The sequence below is a fragment of the Propithecus coquereli genome, unplaced genomic scaffold, assembly GCF_000956105.1.
Source record: "Propithecus coquereli isolate 6110/MARCELLA unplaced genomic scaffold, Pcoq_1.0 Scaffold175, whole genome shotgun sequence".
Taxonomy (NCBI): domain Eukaryota; kingdom Metazoa; phylum Chordata; class Mammalia; order Primates; family Indriidae; genus Propithecus; species Propithecus coquereli.
Genome location: NW_012142190.1, coordinates 2,347,261 through 2,365,477, shown reverse-complemented (window position 1 = coordinate 2,365,477; position 18,217 = coordinate 2,347,261). Strand labels below are relative to the sequence as shown.

Genomic DNA, 18,217 nt, shown 5'->3' with positions numbered 1-18,217 from the left:
AAAAATTAATCAGATATTGATTCATGGTATTAAAGAAAATTTTGATAAACTTTCCAAAGCAGAGATTTTTACTTTAATTTATTCAATAAACAAATCAACAATAACAAGATTTTAAAATTCTCTTATTATTGGGAAATTAAGAAATCTCTTCCACATAGTTCCTGGCTCAAAGAGAAAGTCAAAATTGAAACCTCAAATTAAATATCCTAAAGGGAAAAGAAAAAACATTACATCAAAACCTATTGGACACAGCTAAAGCTATATTCAGGGGAAAATGTGTAGCCTTAAATGATTTTATTATTTAAAACTACAACAAAGCAAAATATACAAACTCATAACTATCACAACATATTTGGAGCAATTTCTGTCTTATTTTTCCTTGATTATTGAGAAAATGACTAGGCAGTTCCTAGCACTTCCATTAATTTTCAGATTTTCTTCATTTGAACTATTTTCCTTTTTCATTTCTTCCCTTTGTCAGTGTCACAGTGAGAACGAATAAAGCGATCCAGAATTTGTCTGTCTGAAAATTACAAAGGAAAACAGGGTGAAAATTTCCATGTAAGTATTCAAATGCTAAATAGAGAAATTCCAGGAGGAGAAAAATATCTGATACTAGTACTGAATATACAAATGTGATAAAAGACCAAAATAATCAAAGGCCATTACATTTAATACCTAAAGAGGCCCAGTTGCGTAAGTATTGATTAAGAAGAGTAACTTTACATTCAAGTGTTAAGCAGCCTTCCTGGACACATCACGGATTTTAGAATGAAACAGACTTAAGCTTTTGTGCTAGCAAGTATTAGCAAAGCATTTAACCTTTTCGATTCTTCATTTCTTCATCTTTGAATACAGGTAGCAGTACTCACCTTGCACGGTTGTCAGGATGGATTAGGAATGCTGTGCGTGAAGAACCGAGATGGTGCCTGGCCCACCAAAGACACTCAGTAAATAGTAATCTTATCCTTTTATTACCAGGTGCAGAGGAATATACAGTGATTTTAAACAATAGAGATTGTTATTCCAAAAATATCGTAGAAGCCGGGGTTGCTTTTCCACCCGCCAATGTTGGTCGGCTTTGCTATCCTTTAGGGATAGTTGTTTGGCCGTGGGAAGGCCCTTCGAGGGCCAGCCTCCGTTTCCCCATTTGTAACATGCGGGAGTCTTGTCTGGTTCTGAACATCTGCGATTCCCTAATCCTATTTAAGTATTTTTTTAATAGTACAGAGTGGAACTGTAAAACTGTGTTCACTCCCAGCAACTGTCATCTGTGCAGCCAAAACAAAAAAGGAGCAAGAGTGCAGGAGATGTTATGTTATCGCGTTCTATGTTCACATTACCCTGCTCACGTCACACATGCCAGCTGAGGTCCGTAGATCAGGGATGTGCGTGTGTGTGTGTGTATGCGTGTGTGTTCCTGTTTTCTCTCCAATTATGTTTCCATTTATTTGTTCTCATGATCTTGTGTTTAATTTTTTTTTTTTTTTGGAGACAGAGTCTTGCTCTGTCACCCTGGGTAGAGTGCAGTGGCATCATCATAGCTCACTGCAGGCTCAAACTCCTGACCTCAAGCGATCCTCCCACCTGGGCCTCCCAGAATGCTAGGATTACAGGCAAGAGCTACCGCGCCAGGCCTTTGTGTTTAATTTTGAACCATCCCTGCCCTTCTCCATATCTTGACTCCAGTGTTTATTAATTGAAGTACACTTTTCATAAAGTGAAATGCACTGATTTTATGTGTACAGATGAACTGACACTTGCCCACCTGTAACCCACACCCATGTGATGATATAGATCCTTTTCACCGTCCCAGAAGACCCTTCCCACTCCTTCCCAGTCAATACCTCCTACCCCAAGACAGCCACTGTTCTGATTTCTTTCATTGCAGATAAAATTTGCCTATTATAGACCTTCAAATAAATGAAATCATACAGAAGGTATTCTTTTGTGTCTGCCTTCTTTTGCCCAGCATGATGTTTCTGAGGTTCATACATTTTGTTGTATACATCAATAACTCGTCCCTTTTTATTGTCGAGTGGTATTTCATTATGTGAATACACCACGGTTTATTTATCCATTTTCCTGTTGATGGAGATTTGGGTTGCGTCCAGCTTGAAGCTATTAAGAATAAAGTGGTTATCAACATTCTTGTACATGCCCTTCTGCAGACATATGTTTTCTTTTCTCTTGGGTAAATACTCAGAAGTGGAATTTCTGGATCACAGTATATGTTTAACTTTATGAGAAACTGCCAGAACTGTTTGCAACGTGATTACACTATTTGATGTTTCCACCAGCCGTGTACAGGGGTTTCTCACTGCTCCCTGTCTTCAACATTTGCTGTTTTCGTTCTTTTTCTTTTTAGGCTTTTTTTTTTTTTTTAACTTTTTTCCCAAGGATTTTTTTTTAAATTAGGCAAAAAAATAAAAATCCTTTTTTTTGATACCAAAGATACCAGATGAATCAAGCTTGGTGTGAATTTGTAAAAAAGATGAGAGTGTGTGTGTGTAAAATTTAATGTCGACTTAATAACTGTTCAGAAGGGCTACCAGCTGTAATTCAAATGCCACCCCTATTTACCATGTATAGATGCAGATTCATGTCCTCCTGATGTTGTTTATGCTGCTCCTTTTGCTAGGCATGGTCCCATCTCTCCTTGTCATGCAGATTCATCTTTCAGACTTAAAGGACACCTCCTCTGAGCAGTCTTCCCTCATTCCCTGCCAACCCCCAGGGTTGGGAGTATCTCTCCCAGGCTTCTACTATACCCAAAGATTATTTCAGTTACAGAGCTTATGACATTATAACTATGTGTCTGTCCCCTGCACCAGACAATGAGTTTCCTGAGAAGAGGGATTTTTTAGGTATCTTCGTATCAGTGAGCATTGTAGGTATTCAATCAATGAAGTTTACCGAATGAGTAAACAAATGGATTCTGACTATGGAATCACAGGCGAGGCAGAAATACAAATTCACAGGATTTGCAGTGGGAGAAAGAGACGGGGAGGGAGTCATAGCAGAACAAGTTCACAGAAAACTGGATTTCAGATCATTTTACCTTTCAAGTGGGGGCAAAGTGAACCGACGACACAGTCTTTACCAACAGATAACAGGCGGCCTAAAGAGTCAGCTTGTGGGTGATCTGAATCAGACTCAGGGATTTAAATAATTTTGCAAGTAGAATAGCCACTGAAGACGTCTAGTTCAATCTCCTCAAGTTATAAATAAACTCAATCCCAAATAGCGGTAATGCACAGAATTAATGAAAACTGAAGGTTTGCCTGTAGCTCTCTCTCCTCCTTTCCTCTCTAGCCTTATTTTTTGTCTTCCTATAGTTTTCTCTATTCCACCCCTCCCCCATCTCCCCCGCTGCCCCTCACCCTCTCACTTGGCCATTGTTTGAGGGGAGGCCAATCCTTTCCGTTCCTCCCTCTCTCTTGCAAATAGACGTGTTCTGGGCTCCTGTTCCATCTTGGCCTACGCCCTACGAGGGCTAATCCAGTAAAATAATTTCAGCTGAGTTGATAATAATTCAGCCTCACACATCTGCCAGGTTTCTTTTATTCTCTGTATGCGCTCAGCCACAAAAGCGCTGCTGAGATATTCGCCAGCTGAAAAGCATTAGTGTCATCTCTGACACTAGAAAATGACAAGAGGTTTGGGGCATAAGAATTCAAAGGGAACCTCCCATTTGCTTGTCAGCCTCTCGCGGAGCCGGCATTGAGGCGTGGGCTGCTCTAAAGCAGAGCTTGGAAGAGAAGCTAAAACCCAGGGGAGGCAGATGCTATATGAGCCAAGTCGGCACCAGATAGCAAAGCTCTGGGCACCAGCCTTTGGGCGCCTCCCCTCAGCGCTGCCCTAAGGGAACAGGAAAACAGGAGAGCTAAGAAGAAACAAAAACCAGCCTGTCCTAAAGCTAGCTTGTAGGCTAAGTCGATGTCTCACCAGCTGGGGAGGAAAGTGCAATCAGGTGGAGAGATGGCGTTTACCTGGAAGATCAGCTTACCTAGGTACCTTGGACAATGTAGATCCAAGCTGAGCAGAGGCTGCCAGAGCACTTTGGGGAGTTCCTAGCTCACTGCTAAGGTTTGGATTCCACCTGAGATGCAGCAAGGGACTGGGGTGTCCGCAGCCACCAGGGTTTCCACGAGGGCAGAGAGGCAACAGCTGCATCTATACTGCAAGTCCTTAGGCAAGTGGGAGCATCTGCTTAGCGAAGACAGAAATATACCTTCTACAGGGCCTAACAGATGTGGCTTCTAAAGGTAAAATACACTCTTCTTGAAATGCAGAGGATGATTTTACACACAGGCACCAAAGCTGAGGAGAACAGGAAGGCAGGCTTAAGCTTGCTGCAGAGTTTTGGCTCCGCTTGTGGAAAGAAAGGGCCAGCAGACCTCCGGAGCCTCTCGCTTTCCTTCTGAAGCATCAGACTGGCCCAGAGGCCTCTGCTGTGAGGAATGAGCCTCCCAGTAGAAAATACCTACTTCTGCTTCTGCCTCAACATGGGGCCAAACATCTGCTCCTTGCACTTCCCTGAAACCCAACACTAAAGCTCTTTTAGGGGTCTTTAGGCCTTCCGTCCTCAGTCTGTGAGGGTGGAAAATACGCTTCTTTCCCCAACACACACACATGTGCACATACACACACACAACTCCCTGCAGGAGGTTTCAGTCTAGCTTGGGGCAGGAGTTCCCAGAGAAGAAGGGTTTCAACAAGGATTTCAGAGGAGTAAGTTTTTCTGACTGTGGCTGGGGACAGCAACTGGGGACCCAAGAGAGTCAGGTAGGAGACAGAGAACAGTTGGAGGGCTCCTGCGTAGCTGGGGGAAGTCCTGAGTTTAATTCATCATGGGGCACAAAACAAGTTAGCGGCCCCACATACCTAGAGTGCAAAGTGGGGTTCAGAGGATGATCTGTTGGGTGCAGGAAGAAATATTAGAACCTCCGCTTATATTTGCTTTTTACTTCCTCCTTTATCTGTATGTTTTATAATGTATGTGATACATTAGTTTAGTGGCATATGAATGCACTTTATGTAAATATATACATCTGCATGGGGCTGTGTGCTCATGTGTGAGGAATGGGGGCATGCGATGCCCCCTCCTCAAACTCTTTCATTCTCTGCATTGACACTTTGCACACCCTCAGTTAGACTGACTAGTTGCCACTGAGATGCTCCCAGATCTGGACACTCACCACTCAGTCCTGAACTGGGATAAGTCTTTGTCGTGTGGAGTGACGCTACACCATCCTGAGAATGGCATTTGCCCTCTTTGAGGGTGTGATATATGGCACGTCTCATGTACCTTAAAAAGCCTGTCACCAAAAAGTACCAGCCAACAGGAAATAAAATTAAACAGAATAAAACAAAATGATGAGATAGCACAAACACCCACTGGAGAAAATCAATTAGCTATAAGAAAAAGAGAAACCACCCCGGAGCAATTCAACCATAGGCAAAATGAGTTCAGAAATGAGTGCAAAGCTGTATGTCTCCTTTTTAGTAAGTGGGAATATAGTCACTGGGGCCTCTTTACAGAGAAATTTCTTTTCAGTGGATTGAGGTTAGCACAACACTATAAGATATTTTTTTTTTGAGGCAATATTTTCCTTTTTGTGGGCATTCAGCTCCCGTGGCTAGACACTGGAACAACTTCTATTTGGCGTGAAGCAATGGATTATGGTCCACAAGTGCATGAAGTGGTAACTCAAGGCCTCATCTTACCTTTGTAGGGAACACTCTGAAGGTACTCCTTGACTTGAGAGGGAGAAAAGGAGTCCAAAAGCATCAAGAAATCCAGGTGTGCTCTCTCGTAGTCGCTTTGGTATGTGGTCTGCTTCTTCGTGCGCGCTTGATTCCTTATGCAGCTGTGCAGCATGGACGGGACTGTGGAACACACGGGGGACAAGAGACAGTCACCCAAGCAAAGCATCCCTGCCCTTGTCTGAACGCACCCCTGAGCCCTGAGCCCAACTTGGAGCCCAATCGGCATCCTGAATGATAGTGGAAACGAAGGCGCCAAGTGAAACCCATTCCTGCTGCGACTGGGGTGGGGCAGAGCTGCTGGGACTTCCGGACTGTGGCCGTTGGAAGTGGGAGGGGAGACAGTGGCCAGAGGGTGAGTTTGCCCACCACGTTCAGGAAAGGAGTTCTCCATGAACTGGATTGTTACGCAGCTCGGTGTGCTAGGATGGGGAAGGAAACCAAAATATTTCACCCAACATATACTTCTGTGACATATTTTGAGATGGTTGTTCAGAGGGCCTGCAGACAGAAGTAGCCCTGCAAAGCTGGCTTTTGTGGGGGAGATTTGCATCTGGAGAGACAGTCGGCACTGAGGCAGCCAGGCTTTCTCTGGGCCCCTCCCTCGTCTGAATCTAGGAGAGATTAGCTGAGAGCCTGGTGCCTTTAACGGTCTGAAAGAAACATTTACCAGATATTCTGTCTGAGGGCTACTGCTGGTGAGGTTTCTTCTGCATAACGAGACCACCTTTGCTAGCCAGGCCTCCCCGCTTCCCTCCTCCTGTAACCTGTTTTGCCAAGCTCGGAGCCCACATTCTTTCTGTAACCTTAAGATGCTATAAAATTGACAACCACCTGGCCATTTCTTTGAGATCTTATATTTTGTATGACTCCTGGGCACATTAATAAATTTGTATACCCTTTCTCCTTTCAGTCTGCCTTTTATCAGTTGATTTTTCAGCAAACCTTCAGAGGGCAAAAGGGAAAGTTGTCCCTGGCCCCTACAATGGCCACATCCACCACCTGCATAATAAACAAAGGCTCTCATAGAAGTTGCTTCTTCTTTCAGGACATCTCCTGTGCAGACTTGGGATGGCACACTAAGAAGCCACCTCCCAGGGACTCAAGCGTCTCTGACCAAGCAGTTTGAAAGAGCGATAGTGAGCACTCATTTTCCATTCAGACTCATGGGGTATGAGATGCAGTCCACCCCCAAATCAAAGTGATTACTTATATTTGATTCTGAATATTGTTCACTTAATGTGGGTTCTGATATTCATGAAACTATCGTGAAAAAAAATACTGATGACCTGATGTGAAAACCTAATTTCTCCAACTTGCCCAATCTTTGTAAACCTTAAGAGCACCTTCCAGTTCCAGGTGTCCCCTAGAAGGGGCCACTGGCCAAAGGTGGGGACTACATTGCTGAGGGGATTTGCTACTACACCCTGAAAAGAACATTTGTAGGGTCTGGAAAAGAGAAGACTTGGAAGGCATATGATAAGGTTTTTATAGAATGATAGATTTATGCTATTAACTTTCATGGGAAAAAGTAGAACCAATAAGTAGAAGTTTAGCAAGGAATATTCCAGCTGCTACAACTTTTTAAACAGTTGGAGACAGGACACTACTCTGAAGTGTGTACACAGGGACAGTATCACCTCTCAGCAAGGACAGGGTGGAGGAGATTCATACACGACATGAGGCTGGAGACGAGGTTAACTTCTAGGCTACTTTCTGCCCCCAAGATGCTAAGCTTCTATTCTGTGATTTTTATCTTAAGTACTACTTGATCCCAACTCCATGCCAGGAATAAATCATGTTTCAGACTGACACCAAGTTTTCCTCTTAATCAGTAGCTTGGGGGTGGCTTGGGCATGGAACTTTAAAAAGTTTCAAGCGGTGCGCCATGAGGATAATAGACAAGACTAACTGCATTCCACCTACTCTGTTTTTCTGTCATTTTATAGCCACCGTGTCCTTCCTTTTACTTCGTAAGGAGGAAGTGTCTCCCATCCCAGTCACTGCTTCTCCTAGGCAGAGACTGTATTCATTTCGTGGCATAAGCCATCATTCCTCTTCTGGGATCTACTAGTTCCATGGGTTTCAGGCTGGGAGCCACGGTGACAAGGTTCGAATCCCATGCCAGAACACTGGCTTTCTCTGTGACCGTTATCAAAATTGGCTGCCAGGGCCCTCTGTACTGAGAAGTCTTGGATCCAGGGCTTAGGATCTATAACAGTTGTTTTAAAAACTACAGGCATACTCACCTGGACCCTGAGAAGCAACTGGCAGGCTTGAGTAGCATCCATATTTGAAACTAAAATCCTGAAGCTCGGGAATTTTAGCTGGAATTTGATAATTCCGTCGAAATTCAGTGTCTAGAGGTCGGGGAAGAAACTTTTTCCGTTCCAGAGACACCTGAGAACTTTTCTTAATCTTATGAGCTGGGGTGAGGGTAGAAACAGAAGACGATAATTACGCATCATAAGCTATTTTTAAGTAGCTTTTCATTCCATTTTGCTTCTGGCAGTAGCTTTCAATTTATCGTACTAAAAACCCACTCTTGTATCTGGAGGAACAGTCGATGTACTTTTTATGGACACCTCAACCAAGAAATAATTTTCTGCTTTATCAGTCACAGGAAGTATATGCTCAAATGATTAGACGTAGTTTCTAATGAATGTATTTGTATGGCAGTGAGGAGTGTTCGTTTGTTTTGCTTGGCAGGCACAGAAGGCACTGATCACTCCCCCCGGACTGCCGAGTGCCTGGGGCTGAGCAGGCAGCACAGCGAGAGATTTGGGATAGGGTTGCCATATAAAACACAGAATGCCCAGTTAAATTTGGATTACAGATAAACAATAAATACTTTTTTAGTATAAGTATATGTAAGTACTCATTATCTACTGTATGTCATTATTCAAATTTAACTGGGCATTCTACATTTTTATTTGCTTAATCTGATAGCCCTAGATGGGGTGGTGTATGTCATCCCCATTACCTGGGAAAGACCCATTCAAAGCTTATCCCTCACTGATGGAAGGTTAGGTAACATCATTGTCATTAGTGGACAATAGCACTATTATTTCTTTGAAATATCTCTGCTAAAACATATTCATTAAATATATCATCAGTAAATATCTATGAAGCACTGAAGTTAGTTCCACAAACATTAACAGATTAGAGAGGAGAGAGTTACAAGCCGTCTATCTCACTTGGAATGAGTTCGCCCCTAATTCCTGCTATAAAGCCTTAGTTCAGACCCACATCAAACAATATCATCTTTATTCAGAAGGAGGAAGATGTTAAAAACATGGGCTTCATGCACGATGTCCAAACAGTGCAAATTACTATTGACATTGAACTCAATTCTCCTCCAAATTAGTTTTTCAAGAGATATTTTCAAAATAAATTCTAATTTACATTGTCTGTCCAATGATGGTTAATGGCATCTGCTGGTATACACTGTATATCAAAGGATACATAATTGTATCTACTGGCACCTGAGAGCATTTTTATATTGATTTTTAAAAAATAATTTCTGTCTAGACCAGCAGAGGAGGAGAAGGTTCCACTCCATGTGGCCTCTTACTTTAGATGACCTTGGAGGAGAGGATGCAGGTGCTCAATGCTCCTCATAGTGGCCTCATAAACTGCCCCTGAGCAGACAGTTTACAGAGAGAAGAAAATTGTAGGGCTCAAAATCAGAGCACGCCTTAAGATATTTTGGAAATCATCTGATACTGTTCTTATAATTTCCATCTACAACTTAGTGCTATGGTTTGAATGTGTCCCCCCAAAGCACGTGTTGGAAACTTAATCACCAGTGCAACTGTGTTGGGAGATGGGGCTAACGAGAGGTGATTAGATCATTGTCCTCATGAATGGATTAATGCTCTTATTGTGGGAGTGGGTTAGTTATTGCAAGAGTCACTTCCTGATAAAAGGATGAGTGTGGCTCCCTCCCACTCTTTCTCACTCTCACACTCTCTTGCCCTATTACCTTCTGCCACAGGATGACACAGCAAGAATATAGCTCTGGCAAGATGCCAGCGCTATGCTCTTGGCTTCCCCAACCTCCAGAACCAGGATCCAAATCAATTTCTGTTAATTATAGATTACCCAGTCTCAGGTATTCTGTTACAGCAGCACAAAATGGACTAAGACACTTGTTTTTTATAATGTACTAATAGCTTTACAGGGAAAAACAAATATCCATTGAAATACTTGACACATATATCTGTATCTCTTCCCTAGAGCTACCATTCGATAGCAAATGTTTTCAGTTTCTCTATGTGTTCTGTGCTGTTCACCAAGGTTATAGATAATTAAGCCATTGTTCTACCTTGAGACAACTAGTGTGATTAGAAAGATATCTGCAGGACAAACAGATGTGGAATGCGATAAATCTTGCAAGCATAACACTGGGAACTGTGCTTCTCGCATGGAGATAAGACGTCAGAGTCACCTAGGAAGGGTTTCTCAGAATATAACTGCTGAACCTCATCCCAGACATTGAGAGTCTCTCGAAGTGGGGGCCCCAGCCACTTACCCTGTGAACAAACTTCTCATATGCTTAAGAATCACTGACTCAGAGGCTTTGAATAAGGCGATGGGGAAGCCCTGAGACTGAGGGGTTGTGTCGGGGGAGGAGAAGGAAGACAAGGACTAAGAGGCAGACACAGTGCAGGGCTCTGATAACAGGTCAGCATGGAAGCAAACAGTCCCCAGCATGTCCAGGCAATGTGGCTGGTTGGCAGAAGTGCAGGGTGTGCAGGGAAGGGAGGAGTAGTTGGGGGTGAAACAAGGGAGGTAAGTTGGGGCCAGGCTCCAAAGGGTCTTAAACATCTGGTCCACATGCACCAGGATGGACCTGTGGAGATAAAGATCCAGAAAAAGCAAAAACCAGGGCCTAGACTTAGCCTGCGTTCCTTTGGAGACAAAGACTAAGTCTCACTCTTCATTGATTCTCAGTACTTACCACAGCAATAGACTTCATTAAATATTTATTAAATTAATGAGTGAACAAAAAAACACCCAGAAACACAATTGTCATGGATTAGCAATTAATATCTGAACCGCACTCCAGTGACTGCCTGTGTGGTCCATGCTTAAGGTGACTCCTAATAAACGGTGTATTGTTCATTCCATAGTGTGGGCTTTGTTCTTCTCAACAAAGGAAGGCTGCTATTGTCTCTGCACAATTCACGTTAATGAGCTCCTGCACACATTAGAAAGAAGGGAGGTTCCTGATGTAAAGGGATCCAATCAACACCTGAAGCCCCACAGTGGTGCTGAAGTATAGACAGAAATAATAACCATGACTCAGAGAGAACCTGACCCAAAGATCCTTCCAGGGGGCCATCCCTGCTCCCCAGGGGCTCAGCTCCCCTCGTTTCTTTCCCTCTTGGTAACTATGATACTAGAGTGGTTTAGCCCAAAGAAAGAAATCGGCCCATTGTAAGATTGTGCATGGCATCTGCAGAAAGGCCCAATCCAAAAGTAAACTTTCAGCAAGGACCGCTCAAAACCATTAGGAGCACTGGCACATAATCTCAGCTAAGTGGGAGCTAGTCGTGCTGCCTATATCAGCTGCTCTGATTCACCAAAGCCATGTCCTCCAAGCCCGAATGTGGAAACAAGCACCTTTTCGTGCTTCTCACTCACTTGCATTGATTCATTCATGAGGATACAAGCCTAAAACATGGCCCGTGCTTCAGACGCTTCAAGTATTGGAGAAGCAAACACACACACAAAAGATAATTACAATGTCACGTGATAAGTCCTGCGAAAGAGATAAGAACGGGGGCTGCTAAAAACACATGGGAGGACCATGACCCAAAGTGGACGACCAGAGAAGGCTTCCAGGATAGAAATGAACCGACACCTGGACTTGAGTTACGCATAGACAGGGGCTAAGTGAAGGGAGGGGGAGGTGTTCCGAGGCAGAAGCAATGTGAGCGGACAGCACGAGGCCGCAGGAGGGGTGCAAGACTGGAGGACGGCTGGCCGCTCGGTCTCGGCCATGAGCGTGGGGACTGGCGAGGGAGAAGGTCGGGGGCTGGCCAGGACCAGACCGAACAGGACTCACGTAAGGCAAATGCTTTTACCCTGAGGACAACAGGGAGTCACTAAAGGGTTTTACGCTGTAAAATGACATCAATTTGCCCATCCGGAGACTCACTATGGCTGTAGCACGGACGGTGGATTTGAGGGAACTGCACTGGCAGGGGGGCTGCAGTGATCACCAGCAGAGAGACACGGGCAGCTTGAACCAAGGCAGGGCGAGGGAAGGGAGAGAAGCAGACGGAGGCAGGAGATCAGGAGGTGTCTCGACAGGTCCTGAGTATTTACCCACTCACGGGGAATGGTATTCTGCCACGGCTGAATGGACAACTTTGATTGGAAGCTCAAAAACATCTTTTAAAAACGCTGACATGTCCAATGTTTCCCCATGACCCTTAATGTTTACCTGCAGTTATAGAGGTCTTTCTATTCCGTATCCACAGAGCTTGAGAAAAGGTACTTCCTGTATAGTCTGTCCATCATTCAGCAAATAGTTACAGAGCTCCTTCTGTATACCAGTCACTGCACCCAGCCCTGAGTGAATGACAGCCTCGGGGAGCTTACTGAATAGTGGAGGAAAGAGTAAAATGAAAACAACAGAAAACAAGAATCAGTAACAAATGACTTCAAAATAGGAAGTTCTGGAAGGAAACAAATGAGAGGTTGGCAGGTCTCTTTGGATAAAATAGCAAGGAAAGGTTGCACAGAGGAGGAGATGTCTAAGCTGGGGTGTCCAGAATGACAAAGTGAAACCACAGAAGGAGGTGGGGAAGAGAACGTCAGCAATGAAGTGCTGGCCTGAACACTGGCCAAAGCAGGGAAAGAAGTTGGCATCTCTCTGGTCTATGTGTCTACTTTTATGCCAGTACCATGCTGTGTGGGTTATGATAGCCTTGTCACATAATTTGAAGTCAGGTAAAGTGATGCCTCCAGATTTGCTCCTGATGCTAAGAATCGCCATCCCTCACTAACTTGCACAAACTACCTGCATTGATTTCAACACAATCTATCAGATGCAAGTAGCCACATTCCTCTACCCCTTATAAAAGCCCCTACTCTCTGTTAACCGGGAGATGGATTTGAGGTTGCTTCCCCCGTCTCCCGGCTGAGGTCATTTGTATTAAAAATTCCTTTCTCCCTTGGCAACTCTCATCATCTCAGTAATTGGCTTTCTGTGCAGTGAGCAACCAGCCCTAGGCTGGATCCCCTTTGCGGTTTCAGAAACATCATCTACTCAAGTGCCCGGCCACACCCTGCTGATTGTGCCTCCACCTGCACTGCCACTGCCCAGCATCAAGCCACCTTGCTCCTCCCTGGGCTGCTCTGACCTCCTTCCTCCAGACTGGGCCACCTCCACTCTTCACTCCACAGCCAGCGTGAGGCTTCTAAAGCCCGCATCTGAATGGTGTCACTACCCTCGTAAAAACCTTTTAATTGCAAAACCATTCCAGACTGGATGCTGTCTGTGCACGGTGGTCTCTTCTTTAGCCCTCCCCTCACCCCTGGCTGTTCTACTCATGCTGAAGTTCTTTTAGTTCCACAAATATTCCTCTAGGCAGTCACAATCCAACAACAACACTCTTCCCTACGGTCTTCATCTGGCTAATTCCTCTTCATCCTTCAGGCCCAGGAACGGAAGCCTTTCCTGACCCCCTCCCCACATTAGGCTGGACATCCTCCCGTGCACCCCCTGCAACCCGCATTTCTTACAAGGTTCACCTTATTATACTGGACAGTTCTTGTTTGCAAAATTGCCTGTTTCCCTGTCTACACCGTGAGTTCCTTGAGGGAAGAGACCACATCCAAGCTGCTCATCACTGCATCTCCAGTGCCTATCACATGACGACGGGAAAAAGAAAAACGAACATGTTTACCTTCTGCTATGTCCACAAAGTCTCTCCGAGTAATGGAAACAAACTGATTTGATATCGCTTTCTTAATTTCTTCCATTGAAGCTGGGATTGTCGAAGGGGGGCAGCCCCTTAATGTTGTCCTTTGTTGACCTTGAGGTAGTGTCCACATAAAATAGCCCTATAAATGCAAAGCAATTTTCAAGAAAATCCATATGGATCCCAATGGGATCAAGAACATGAGTATTCACGTGTACACATGCTTTTGAATCCTTTACACCCAGTTACTGCGCTGAAGTTGCCTGTATGCAAGGAGCCATTGGTTTACCTAGCTGTAAGGCAGGTACTTCGTGCATTTCTTTGACTTTCCATATTGATGACAAGACAATGAGATTGAAAACTTCAAAGAGTTGTGCTTCTAACCAGAAATCTCCCACAGACAAGGCGAGGGCAGGAGAAAACCCACATTAATCCTGTCTCTGGTCAGACATTCCCAAGGAGCACAGACAGTGGCTGCTCTTCCCTTGGGAGCCCCAGAGGGAAGCCTTGCCTCATGCAGAGGCCTCAGCAACGTGCTGAAGGACAGGCGAGGGCAGGCACTCTCTCCTCTCCCCTCACTACCCCACCCCGCAAACAGCTTTTATTATTATAAAACTTGAAGCTTCCACCCCGCTTTCCGTCTTCCCTCTTTCTCATGACCTTGCCTTCTGAAGCCACCAGCAGAGAGCCTGCACAGCCCACCACACCAGCTCCCGGCCACTGCACCTGCACTCGCAGACGCTGTGATGGTAGAGGAGACACACGCGCTCCCGGGAGGGCCGGCCCCGCCTGGAGCACAAGATCCCAGTCTACTTGTAAACTAGAAATAAAATTCTAAGCCCCCCTGCCACGGGGACTCCAGAAAGACCCTAAAACAGTTCCTGGCCAGCATTAATGTTAAAAGAGAGACCGTAAGACTAACAAAACAGACTCTGGTGACAATAAGATGCTAAATTATTAACAGGGCCTAAGGCCATGCAGGGCAAAAGTAAAATCCCACCTGCGGGCCATCAGTTTGCTTAACAGATCGCTTGAGTCAGTATACTGCGGTTTTTCTCTGATTAACAGACTTCCTTATCTTCCAAGGCTTTAGACAAAACTTTGTTTCTTTAACTAATGGCAAATCAAAGAATCTGAGATCCCACCTATAAGCCCCTGCTTCAAGACGTCTCACCTTTTCAGGCCAAATCAATGTATGCCTTCCGTGCATTGATTTATGATTTTACCTGCAACTCCTGTCCCTCTAACATGTATAAAACCAAACTGTAACCTGACCACCTTGGGACCACCTGCTCAAGACTTCTTGGGTTGGCTCCCCAGGCCATGGTCACACACATGGTGTGTGTGAATAAACCTTGGAATAAACCTCTTTAAATTATTTTACAGAGCTTCCATTAACATACTGTGGCAACCTGCTCCAACAATTTTACTTCTCTCTTGCAACTTCAATTTCTCCCTGCCTGCTGGATCATTGCCATTAGTATCCAAGCATGGCTTTATTTCTCCTCCCTTAAAAAGAAAACACTCTCTTCACTTGAATTCCCCCTCTAGTTACTAAGATATTCTCACTTTCCTTTTACACTGAAATTCCTCAAAATCATTATGCATACTCACTGTCCCAAATATGTCTTTCGAAACTCATTTAATTTTCAGGTTCTCTTGCAATCCTCTTTTTTCCCCCCATAATTTACCTACTGGAGAAACCAATTATAATTTATCTGTTGAAGAAGCTGTTTGATGTATAGAGGTTCAGATGGTCTGGATTTTGTTGACTGCATACATTCCTCTGTTCCCTGTATTTCCTGCAAATTGGCAGCTGGATCCAGAGACTCAGATTCAGATTCAGTATCTTTGACTAGACTATAAGTGGTGTTTGGCAAGACTGCAGGAGGCATGTAATATATGGTTGTTTCTTTTTGTGTGATGTTAGCAGCTGTTGATGTTCAAAACCTGGATTAATAGGGCCTGCAGTCTGGCATGTGAACACTCATTGGCTGAGAACACACGGCAGTCTGCCATGCTAGCTCTTATTGGCTGAGAACACACAGGGCAGTCTGCCAGGCTAGCTCTCATTGGCTCAGGACAAGACAGTCTGCCACACTACCTCTCCTTGGCTGAGAGCCTTCGTTCGATAGCACTTAGAGGAAGGGAAAATTATATGCTTGTGTGTATGTGTATGCATATATACATATATAGTATAATATTATAATCAAGTATTTCACATTAATTTTTAAATATTGAAGAAAATATTCAAGAGGTAAATAGGTTATAATGAATGGATGTCATAAGGAACCAAGTTAAACGGGTTATGTGTGTATGACTCTGAAGTCTATATCTCCAGCTCATCTCTCTCCCCCAGGTTCCAGACCTGTATATTCAACTGCCTCTTAGATATACCCTCATCCAACACGTCTTCAATTGAACTCCCATTTTCCCCTGTGTCCTTCCCCACCAAACCTGGTCATCCGCCATGTTCCAGCTCAATAAACAGCATCAGCATATGCCCAGCTGTCCACGTCAGGATAGATGTCATCCCTCCCTCTTTCCTCTTCCTTATCTTTCACATCCTGATAGTCATCAAATCCTGTCCATTCTACCACTGTATCATCTACGGAATGCATGCAGGTGGCTCCACTCCAGGTGGCTCCATCCCAGGTGGCAGCCAACTAAATGAAACCATTTACTACAACTAAGCATTGCCTTTCCTGGTGGGAGAGAGGTATACAAGGCCAAGAAAACACAGAGGGAGGATTAGTTACTTCCATCCAAGGGAGAAAGGACTTAGAGATGGCTCTCTTTGAGCTGAGCTTTGGAAAAATATAGGGGTTCCCTTGGTGCACAGGAGAAGGGCATTCTAGATAGAGGCAACAGAATAATAAAAGACCTGGAGGTTGAGAATACACAAAACTTAATACCAAACACAAGTGCTTATACACGCCTATTGTAGCAGCACAATTCAAAATAGTCTCAAAAGGTAGAAACAACCAAAATATCTATCAACAGATACACGGATAACAAATTGTGCTATGTCCATAGAGTATGATTCAACCATGAAAAAGAATGAAGTGCTGATACTTGCTACAATATGATTGAAACTCAAAAGCATGCTGAGTGAAGAAGCCAAGCACAAAAGGTGACCTACTATATGATCCCACATGTAAGATATCCAGAATAGGTAATCTACAGAGAGAGAAAGCAGACTGGTGGTTGCCAGGGGCTTAGGGTTAGGGGAGTGGAAGTAACTGCTTATTGAGTATAGGGTTTCCTTCTAGGGTGATGAAAATGTTTTAGAACACTGTAGAGGTGATGGCTGCACAACAGCATGGATATACTAAGTGCCAGTGAATTGTTCACATTAAAATGATTAATTTTACATTATGTGAATTTCACTTCAATTGTTAAAAGTCTTAAAAAACCCCTAGGGGATAGAGAAGTGGTTAGAAATAAATGTGAGAAGGTAGACAAAAACTAGTCAAAGAGGGACTGTGTATGCTATGACTGTGGAAGATGAAGGGTCTTTACAAAATATTCAAACTCTCATTCTTAAGGTATTAAATCCAGCAGGTATGCAGATGTTATCTTACTTCATTGGGGTGAGACTTGTGGCTCCTGGTTCCTCTTGAAGTCCCAGGGTTGATCAACTCTTCTTTAGAATATGCTTTCCAGACGTACTCATCATTGTATTGTGTCTGATTGGGAATAGAGTCACTAAGTGAGTATGTATATCCTAATCTTCTGATACTCTTTTGACTATAAAAAAAACAGTAAAAATTAGAGTAAGTGATTAAATGTCAAATTTCACGCTAGTACACGTCAGATCATTTTATTCATTACATCTTTTTAAAGATTGGCTGGCTTAAGACTTGATGCCAGAAATAATTTAATTTCCAGATTCCCTTGAAAAGAAACAGTCTTGTATTTTAGGATGGCTCTTAACAAAAGTATCAAGACCTAAAATGAAATTTTAAAAAATAACAATCTGAAATTTATTTCATTAATTTTTTTTAAAGAGCTGGGTACTCTCCCATACAAACAGTGCTTTGTTGTATCCAAATAGTTGATGAAGAAAAGTTTCTTATAGAAACTTATAGAAGTATTCCAGTTGATAAAAAGAAGAAATATAAGAAGTAGGCTATCACTGGATTGCACCCTCATGAAATAATGCATCTAGGCAACGACCAGCAATGTTCACTCACAGCTCAAAAGAGGGACCACCAGACATCATGCGCTTCTGGATAGATATACACAGCATCACCTATTAACAATTTTTGCCAAAATACAAAACCCAAATCAGATGAAGTCTTTAGAATGTTGGATTACAGCAAATATATGAAAAAAGGAATATTTTAAATGACATGATGGAATGAAATCAGAAAAATCCAGAAGAACAATCCTGTTTCTTCAACAAAGAAATTGTCAGGGCCGGGCGCGGTGGCTCACGCCTGTAATCCTAGCTCTCTGGGAGGCCGAGGTGGGCGGATTGTTTGAGCTCAGGAGTTCGAAACCAGCCT

General features: G+C 43.6%; 1 protein-coding gene across 1 annotated transcript in view; it reads right to left on the bottom strand.

Moving 5' to 3' along the window:
• Positions 1-356: 356 nt before the first annotated feature.
• The window catches only part of TEX26 (testis expressed 26), a 27,851-nt gene continuing 9,990 nt past the window's right edge, over positions 357-18,217 (bottom strand). Inside the window, exons 3-7 of the mRNA XM_012642122.1 lie at positions 17,291-17,456; positions 13,692-13,848; positions 8,019-8,195; positions 5,731-5,892; positions 357-523 (exon numbers count right to left, since the gene is read on the bottom strand). Coding sequence (XP_012497576.1) covers positions 462-523; positions 5,731-5,892; positions 8,019-8,195; positions 13,692-13,848; positions 17,291-17,456 — 724 coding nt within the window. The 3' untranslated portion in view covers positions 357-461. The remainder of the gene's footprint in view (positions 524-5,730; positions 5,893-8,018; positions 8,196-13,691; positions 13,849-17,290; positions 17,457-18,217) is intronic.